Raw genomic sequence first — 9,685 nt, 5'->3', positions numbered from 1 at the left:
GATATTTTTAAGCATAGTTTGACGATAAAAACGGTTTAAAATTCAACATAATACCAATTAAAACACAAATTAATGTTATAAAAACCTCTCTGTTTGTTCCCATCTAATATTCAATCCTTAAATTCAGAGTTTATTCTTTTATATTTATTGGCATTGTGAGTTTTTGAAGAACAAAAACATATCAGCCAAAAAAAAACAAATAGGAAAATAAAATTAGAATAGACAAAAACGGAAAAATAAACACATGATTTAACTCATATTGATTTAAATGTGACGAAAATGGCGATTGCAAAAGTAAAGGTCGTAGAGGAAGAAGACAACCTGTTAACTTGTAGTATATGTCTTGAGATGTTTAAAAATCCGAAGTATTTACCATGCCTACATACTTTTTGTAAGTTATGTATTCATTCGTATATTCAGTCATCAGTGTCTCAGGAAATCATAAATAAAGGTTTCAAATGTCCGGTTTGTCGAACATTCGTGCCCGTTGGGGAACATTCTAGTAATTCTGAATGTTGGGCAGAGGAGCTCCCGAACAATCATTTAATTATATCGATGATTGATCGAAAGGCTTTACAGAAGCAAGACAAACTATGCAATGTTTGCGAACTGAGCAATATAAATCAGGAGGCCGTGTCATGGTGTAGCGTGTGTCAGGAAGCACTGTGTACTGTCTGTGAAAACTGTCACCGGAAGTTTAAAATATCCTCCAACCATAAAATTATTACGTTGCAAGAGGTACAAAGAGACAGAATTTCATATGTTTCTGGATTGCCCACATGTGAATACCATTTGGATAAATTTGTCGAAATGTTTTGCGTAGACCATGGACAACCATGTTGCACTATATGTGCAATCGTTAAACATCGTGAATGCGAAAAGGTGATTGGTATAGAAGATGCAGCAGCCGGTATTAAAGAGACAAAGCAGACGACCGATGTTTTGAGGAGTATGATGCAGTGGAAAACTTTGCTTGTCAAATCAATTCAAGATACACAGGAAAATGTGTGTAGCGTTGAAATTATGGAGAAAACTATATTTTCAGAAATCGAACAGTGGAAAAACGATTTAATTGAACACGTTAACAATCTGGAAAAAACTGCCAAAGACGAGTTGATCTTCAAAAAGAAGCGCATAGTAATAGAACTTGCAGACACAATGACAGAAATGTCCAGTTTAAAGTCTACTGTCGAAAATTGGCACAAGATTTTAAGTGCATGTATCATTGATGGGTCTGATGTTCAGTGTTTTGTTGAGTTTAACAAGTTGGTCCAAAAGAAGAAACAAAAGGAATCTGAAATAAAAAATGCAACATCGAACATTAGTGAACAAACTTTTAGTTTCGAAATGAACCGTGTCATCGAAAACATCCAAAAGACTGTCAAATGTCTCGGTGAAATTATTGTTGATTAGCGACATACTGCACACACGGAGTACATGTGTTACAATTCAATAGGTAAATTCCATAAATTCATCCTTTGATTTAGAACATAACAAAGGTTATGCAATGAGTAGCATTCTGACTATGTAATTTATGTATTCAAGTAAATCGAACACGACGAAACTTTAAAAAAAAAAAGTTTTTACAGAGGCCAACATGATATCGGAAACTTCATATACATACAAGCATCAAACGTTGTCAACTCCAATCGGAATGAACCTGGATATCCATTGCAATCTTTATACTTTTCTATAGTACAACAAGTGTATACACCAAATTTCATCTTTAATAATATCTAATTAGAATAATTTTATGTGAATAATTTTAGACACAGATCCTTCGGTTTTTCAGGTTTGAACAAAACAGTATTATCTTTCTCATCCGGCACAGTTGTTGTTAAAATTATGTAAATATAGTTCCTATGATATAACCTACTGGTATTTAGGGTACAAATGGATTTATTGCAAACACAATTGAACAACACAACTATTATTAAAGAGAACTATCTGTGCGTCTGTGTTTTTCTGTAACTGAAATTAAATTACCATCGGTTTTTTTCTACATTATTTCTCTTACATCGCCAATTACTTACATTTTAGATCAGGTGTAATTTCTTAACAATCGTGCATACCTCATTATCTCATACGAGATTCAATCACCAAGTTAAACATAATATTTAGTATATGTATATTATAACAGAATGTTTAAATGGTCCATCAAATATATCTTCGATTCTAAATTTGTTGTAGGGGATTCTTAGAAGAACATGTTCATCTTATTCTAATTGCTCGACGTCTGGTTGCATGACAATATTATATTTTACATGCAGAAGTGTCAAAAAGATAGGCGAAAGATACCAAAGGGACATTTATACTCACAAGTCGAAAATAAACTAACAACATAATTGCTAAAAAGAAAAAAGAAAACAGCAGACACAAAATAGTTCATACTTGGAAAAAGGGGGTTAGATTGTAGTTATGACAATAGAAACATACACTTTCTATTGGATAGATGCGTTCAACATGTTTATCAACAAATTTTGAATTATTTAGTAAGAGAACATCATCTATATAAGATAAAAGTAAGTAAAATGATATTGCTAACTTCTGTACGTTATTTCATTCTTTGGTAAGTTTCCGTAAGAATCATCCTCGTGTGAATATAGGAACTGATAATAAAAAAAGAGTGGCACAGTTATTGCTCATGTGATTGCCGTTTTCTTGTTGAAAAAACATATTTCCAACGTTAAATATGTTGTTAATAAAGAAATCAGGCATCTATATAATGTTTGTTTCAAAGAAGTTATTGTTTGAGGCAGTGTAATTTGTTTACAAAGGAACTTTTATCCCACCCGAAGACAGGATACTTGTATCTACGTTGGTCACTCTTTTTAAGAAACAAAGCAGAACCACCAACTCTTTCAATTTGTCTCTTTGTTTGGAACGGGGAATACGTGTGTGAAGTGTAGAAAAGTCAAATGTTTTGTTAATAATCCATGATGAAATAGCCTTAGATTGTATGCACTCTAAAATATCTCTGGAATTTAATAAAGAATAAATGATATGCATATGCATTGAAACTCCGATTTTTATAAAGTTGTATATGAAAGTCTATGGAGAATTGTTTTCCGCCAAATTTTGATGGTCTTATATCTCGAAAACATTGACACGAACGAACGTTTCATTTTAATTCTGTAAAATTAAAACATCAATTTAAAACGGTCTTAAACAATTAAAGCATTGGAAAAAAGGAAAAACATTATCCAAATCCTGTACCCTAGCGCCTGTTTTCAATAGTGAATATGGCTTGGGATACATCATTTCTACCCACATAACTAAAACCTGTTTGATTTGATTATTTCTTATATTCAATCTTTATACTCAGAGTCATGCCTTATCTTGCCTAAATTCATTGCTGGGTTGTGAATTTTTTTTTACAAAGAAAAGAAAAATGGGGGAAAATATTAAAAATTTCCTCGAGATAATTTCACTTGATTGTAAGAAGCTTCTGTCCAAGTTTGGTAAAAATACACCAATGAAAATTTAAGACCATATTCCCCACAACATTTGATGGGATAGAATATTTAAGATATCGGATGAATATAGAAAAAATTACTCTGTGGGTTTCTTAACCCCTGCACAAAAAAATAGAAATTTATTAGAGGTGGCATTGTTAGAAGCGGTATATAATTACCAAACTCAATGTATATCTTATTATACCATTATGATTTGATCGAACTTACACGTTTTACTTATTTTTTTTAAAATTTGTGTCGTACTGTAGATCTCGATAAAGAAAAACAAACACAAAAAGAAAAAAACTGTATGGTAAAAATTCAGGATGTTTTATGAATCTAATAAATGTTTAAAATACAAACTCTAATTCTTAACCACTTTATCCTTTTTCTAACATGTTAATTATCTTTTTTTAATCAACGTGTGGTTCATTTCATCTCAGTTGTTTATTGGTCAAAATACGATAATGACGTCAAGTTTTCTTGCTTTCCTCAGAATTTCCTATTGAGTCGTCATGAAAAAAGGCGACCACGCCTGATGACGTCTCATATAAGAACACATCTTGTGAGCATATCAATAGAAAAGAAGAAATGAGTTAGCGTGCATAATGTTTACAAATCATTAGAGAAACAATTTCCACCACCAAATCTCGTGTAATACGATAGTTATCCACTCTCAACAGTTGCAATTTAAATATTTAAAATTTGAAAATTAAACTGTCTCAAGTGTATAATATCGTATCACACTCGCTACAGTTGTAAAATCTCTATTTAACCACAGAGTAAATGTAATGGTTACTGGAAGAAAAACCATTTATAAGGAAACTTCGGTTAAAAAAGAAATATTTTTTACAAAACTTTCTTCTGGATACCATTTTATGATCGCTTTTGCGAAAAAGACGCAGACTCGACATAAATGTAAGTCGAAAAAGAGGAGTTATGAGAATAAAAACTAGAAAAGACCAAGTTATCAGATTTTAAAAGTTTAAAATAGCACATGATTTGACTCGGATATGATATATTAATATGGCATATACATAATAGGATGAATCATTCACCCAGGAAGTTTAAAAGTGGCAAAATGGCGACTAGGTCATTAAATGTAATAGAAGAAGAAGACAATCTGTTGACTTGCAGCATATGTCTGGAGACATATAAAACCCCGAAGTATTTAACATGTCTACATACTTTCTGTAAGGTATGTATTCAAACGTACATTCAGTCATCCGTTGATAAGGAAAACATTATAAGTTTTAAACGTCCCGTTTGTCGAACATTAGTGTCTGTTGGAGAGCGTTCAAATCTAGAATATTGGGCAAATGAGCTTCCAACCAATCATTTGATTTCATCGATGATTGACCAACAAGCAATACAGAAACAAGAACAGGTATGCAACGCATGCGAACTTAGCAATGTAAAGCAGATGGCCGTTTCATGGTGTACAGTGTGTCAGGAAGCACTGTGTTCTGTGTGTGAGCGAAAATTTAAGGTTTCTGCAAACCATAAAATTGTTACTGTACAAGAGGTACAAAGAGGCATTACTACATCCTTTTCTGGGCTGATCACATGTGATGTCCATTCAAATAAATTTGTCGAGATATTTTGTCTAGATCATAGTAGACATTGTTGCACTTTATGCGCATCCGTCAAACATAGTAAATGCGAAAATGTGGTTGAATTAGGAGAAGCAGCAGCCGGTATTAAGGAAGCAAAGCAGACTAATGAATATTTGGAGCTGATAATGCAATGGATAAAATTGCTGAACAAATCAATTCAAGACACACATAAAAATATGTGTACCGTGGAAAATATGGGGAAAAACATTGTTTCAGAAATTGAAAATTTAAAGAGAGATATAATCAAACACTTTGACAAAGTAGAACAAACTACAAAAGAAGAGTTGGTCAGCAAAAAAAAAGGTAATAGTGACAGAACTTACTGACAGAATGACTGAAATGTCCAAATTAAAGTTTACCATTGATAACTGGATCAATATTTTGAGTACATGTGTCAACGAAGGGTCAGATACCCAATGTTTTATTGAGTTTAACAAGATATTTCCAAAGACCGAAAAAATAGAATCTAAAATAAAAAATACTACTTCAAATATTAATGAAATGTTATTGAGTTTCAAATACAACAGCGTCTTAAAAAAGATCAAAGAACATGTAACAACTCTTGGTGAAGTGATCACTGTAAATTCGAAAGAAAGTATCCGTTCGACATCGCTTCATTGTTCTGCAATCGGTGCAATTCAAGACGTAAGTGGAAGTTCAATTGATTGTGAACGAGACTTTGTCGGTAAGATTAACACTTTAAATCCAAAACAGAATAGTCAGTCGAGTTTGCAATGTACTTTTCTAACTAACTCGGATCCGAAACTAACTGGGGTAGTTTTCCGTACTGGGAAAGTGAAATCACAATTTTCTCTTGATGCAGGATATAACGAAGGTCTTGCAGTGAGTGGAATATTTATCAAAGAGTTAATTCTCTTAACTAATAGCAACACGAATAAAATCCTGAAATTTAATCATAGTGGTGCCTATCTGTCTTGTGTTCAGTTGGACAGTGGACCATATGAGATCACGAAGTTTCGAGAAGACCAGATAGCAGTGTCATTTCCAAATTCAAAAGAAATACGTTTGTTAGATATACACACATTGAACATTAGGCGAAATATTACGTTTTTGTATGCTATTTGTGGTTTGCGATATTTAGATGTAAATGACCAATTCGTTGTTGCATGTGAAAAACGTATTGTTTGGTTGAATGCAACAAGCGGTGTAAAATTAAAAGAAACAAAAACAAGTGGTCAAACTTTTTACATTTGCACATATAAAGACCACAGTTATGTTTATGCTGACGGAATGAAAAGCGTGTCTTGCTCAGACAATGGTTCAATTAGATATACTTATCAAAGCCAACCACTGTATAGTCCGAGAGGTATGGATATGGATTGCCATGGAAACCTTTATGTTTGTTTTTATAATTCTAACGATATACATCAAATTTCCACTTCAGGGGAACTGATAAGATTAATTCCATGTAAAGACATAGGGACAGTGGCGCCATGGTTTGTTGGATTCAAAGAAAACAGCAACGAGTTTTTAGTAACTTCCCTCTTGTCTGGGAAAGTTGTTGTTGCTGAAATTGTATAATTACAACATCAATCTAGCATTGCTATCTTCGTCCTTTTCGACACCATCATTATAATAATTGTGTTAAAGGGTTAACCTCAAATTGTATAAATAAGAAAAAAGATAAGTGTTTACGTGAACCAGACTGTATCAGAATAAAAAGACATCTCTTGAACTGAATTTTAATGTGCTTATTGTTATGCGTTTACTTTTCTACATTGGCTAGAGGTATAGGGGGAGGGTTGAGATCTCACAAACATGTTTAACTCCGCCGCATTTTTTGCGACTGTCCCAAGTCAGGAGCCTCTGGCCTTTGTTAGTCTTGTATTATTTTAATTTTAGTTTCTTGTGTACAATTTGGAAATTAGTATGGCGTTCATTATCACTGAACTAGTATATATTTGTTTAGGGGCCAGCTGAAGGACGCCTCCGGGTGCGGGAATTTCTCGCTACCTTGAAGACCTGTTGGTGAACTTCTGCTGCTGTTTTTTTCTATGGTCGGGTTGTTGTCTCTTTGGCACATTCCCCATTTCCATTCTCAATTTTATCTAAAGGTCAAACCTGATTAGTACAAAATTGCCGTGTAGATTATTAGTACACGTATGTCAAGTTGTCTAGCTGATACGTACAATACTAAAGTAATGAACACTGGTTTTTTTAATCAGAGAACCATACACATGTGGAATTTTATATCACGAGATAGATATTGTACATGTTGAAGAACATATACATTGATGACTATTTAACTTCTCTTAATCTTTGCTTGAGATAACAGTAAATGTTAAATGAGAACAATGTTTACTGAACAATATATTTTGATAATAAATAATAAAAGAAATATTGCTGAAGTTTAGATGGCGTATTTAAGTGCAATCTTGAGTTTGGTAGTAGGCCTACTAATATCACAAAATTCGTGACAGCACATCAGCGTTTTATTATTGAGGAAATATTTAAATTAATGTGTTAAATATACACACATTAACTATAGAAAGAAAACTCAAACTTTTACCAACAGTTTATGGTTACAATAGCCAAATTATTAATTTATTGCTGCATGTAACGGTACTATTGCTTGGTTATATGCAATAAACGGCGATGAAATTTAACACAAGTGGATAAACTTATCATATTTATTCATTTGAAATAGTTATCAAAGGTACCAGGATTATAATTTAGTACGCCAGACGCGCGTTTCGTCTACATTAGACAAGTACAAAGTTGAAGAGCATTGAGGATCCAAAATTCCAAAAAGTTGTGCCAAATACGGCTAAGGCAATCTATGCCTGGGATAAGAAAATCCTTAGTTTGTCGAAAAATTCAAAGTTTTGTAAACAGGAAATTTATAAACCATAAATTCTTTTTTGAAGACTGCCTTTCTTCGATTGATGTATTTTGATTTTATGAATTTTTACATCTTCAGTACTAACAATTCTAACTGAAATTTACATTAATTAATATAAGATTTTGTATATTAATAAAGGAATAATGAAAGAAAAAATCGAATCAGAAGTACAAATTGCTACATCAGACACTGATAAAAAGTCCTTTCGGTTTCAAATAATGATGTAGTAGAAACGTTTAAAGAAAACATTACCTCTCTTTGTCAAATTAGCATTGAAGATGCAAAACAAAGACCACAGTCGGAGGCAATACGTGCGTCTGTGATTAATTCCGTTTCTAACATGAGTGAAGGTTCATTTGGTTTTGACCGAAATAGAAAATAAGTGAAGTTGATACTGTAAATCCAAAACCAAGTTATAAGTTGCAGTCGATATGTGCCTCTTCAATCAATTCGGTTCCGAAGGAAAAAGTTTCAAATTTCCGTACTGGGAAGTTGAAAACACTGTTTACTCTCAACACAGGAGATACTAGTTTGAGTGAAGTGAGTGGAATATTTACTGAAAATTTTATTTTCATAAGTACTTTCAAAATGAGGAAACTTTTGAAGTTAAGTATGAATGGCGTATTTCAATCCGAGATTCAGTTTCCAACTGGACCTTATGATATTGAAAACATTCCAGAAAATCAGTTGGCAGTGTCATTTCAATCTGTAAAGGAAATTAAGTTTATAAATCTCCACACACTGAGCATTGCAAGGACAATCAAAGTTCCTGTTCTAGTATATGGTTTGCGATATATGATTGACATTAAAAGAAGTGCAAGCCAACCAGACTTCATCTGTGTCCGGTTTATTCACATGTGTAGACCATCCGGATAAATTTGTGGAGATTTTCTGTGTTGATCATAGAAAACCTTGTTGCACTGTATGCGTAATCGTGAAACATCGAAAATTCGAAAACGTTGCAGTAATAGAAGAAGCGGCATCCGGTATCATAAAGGGAAAGCAAAAGATGGAATTATTGAGGTTGATAATGCAGAGGAAAAAAATGCTTGAAAAATTAATCCAAGACACACAAAGATACTTGTATAGTGTTGAAAAAATGGGGGAAACATTTTTTTTTTCAGAAATAGAGAAGTTAAAGAGCGATTTAATCGATCACATTAACAAACTGGAAAAATCTGCAAAAGAAGAGCTGGTCGTCAAAAAGAAGGACATTATAACCGAAGTAACAGACAGAATGACTGAAATGTCGAGGTTAAAGTCAACCATGGATATCTGGCACAATATATTAAGTACCTGCATCAATGATGGATCAGAAATTTAGTGTTTGATAGAGTATAACAAGTTAGTCCCAATGACAGAAAAAATCGAATCTGAAATAGAAAATGCTTCATCAAACATTGAGGAGATATCATTAAGTTTCGAATGGAATCATGTCGTTAAAAAGGTTCAAGAGAGAGTAGCATCTATAGGAGAAATTTGCAAGCAAATCCAAAACAGTATTCTGTCGAAATCGCAATTTCCTGCTTCGAACGCTTCGATGCTGAATCAAAAAGAAGCCAATCTAAGTACTGGGAAAAAGGTCTCGTTTTCTACCCTTGACGTAGGACGAAATAATAGTTTTGCAATGAGTGGAGTATTTACTAAAAACACATTTTCGTTAATAACTACTTGACTGGAAAACTCCTGAAATTTAATGTCGATGGTGATATTTCCTGTTTCGATTTATGGTATACGATATATAATCGCGA

The 9,685-nt window shown here is 33.0% G+C and overlaps 2 protein-coding genes across 2 annotated transcripts; both read left to right on the top strand.

The window, feature by feature from the left end:
* Nucleotides 1-269: 269 nt before the first annotated feature.
* LOC139495134 (probable E3 ubiquitin-protein ligase MID2) lies at nucleotides 270-2,508 on the top strand. Its single transcript, XM_071283297.1, has 2 exons — nucleotides 270-1,456; nucleotides 2,191-2,508. The coding sequence occupies exon 1, from the start codon at nucleotides 280-282 to the stop codon at nucleotides 1,411-1,413; it is 1,134 nt and encodes a 377-aa protein (XP_071139398.1). The 5' UTR covers nucleotides 270-279; the 3' UTR covers nucleotides 1,414-1,456; nucleotides 2,191-2,508.
* Nucleotides 2,509-4,536: 2,028 nt separating this feature from the next.
* LOC139493977 (probable E3 ubiquitin-protein ligase MID2) lies at nucleotides 4,537-9,258 on the top strand. The gene is made up of 2 exons (XM_071282145.1): nucleotides 4,537-5,374; nucleotides 9,059-9,258. Exons 1-2 carry the CDS (start codon nucleotides 4,537-4,539, stop codon nucleotides 9,256-9,258), a joined length of 1,038 nt encoding a protein of 345 aa, XP_071138246.1.
* Nucleotides 9,259-9,685: the final 427 nt, after the last annotated feature.

The sequence above is a fragment of the Mytilus edulis genome, chromosome 11 (genome assembly GCF_963676685.1).
Source record: "Mytilus edulis chromosome 11, xbMytEdul2.2, whole genome shotgun sequence".
NCBI classification, from domain to species: Eukaryota; Metazoa; Mollusca; class Bivalvia; order Mytilida; family Mytilidae; genus Mytilus; species Mytilus edulis.
The sequence above is the reverse complement of the archived record's forward strand: the minus strand, read 5'-3'. Positions and strand labels throughout refer to the sequence as shown.

What these genes read in the sequence shown, in the direction of transcription:
- LOC139495134 (XM_071283297.1), top strand. Translation starts at nt 280, where the DNA reads ATGGCGATTGCAAAAGTAAAGGTCGTAGAGGAAGAAGACAACCTGTTA.
- LOC139493977 (XM_071282145.1), top strand. Translation starts at nt 4,537, where the DNA reads ATGGCGACTAGGTCATTAAATGTAATAGAAGAAGAAGACAATCTGTTG. An exon ending in GTTGGTCAGCAAAAAAAAAG is followed by an intron (nt 5,375 to 9,058) that starts GTAATAGTGACA and finishes TTTTTTTTTCAG; the next exon opens with AAATAGAGAAGTTAAAGAGC.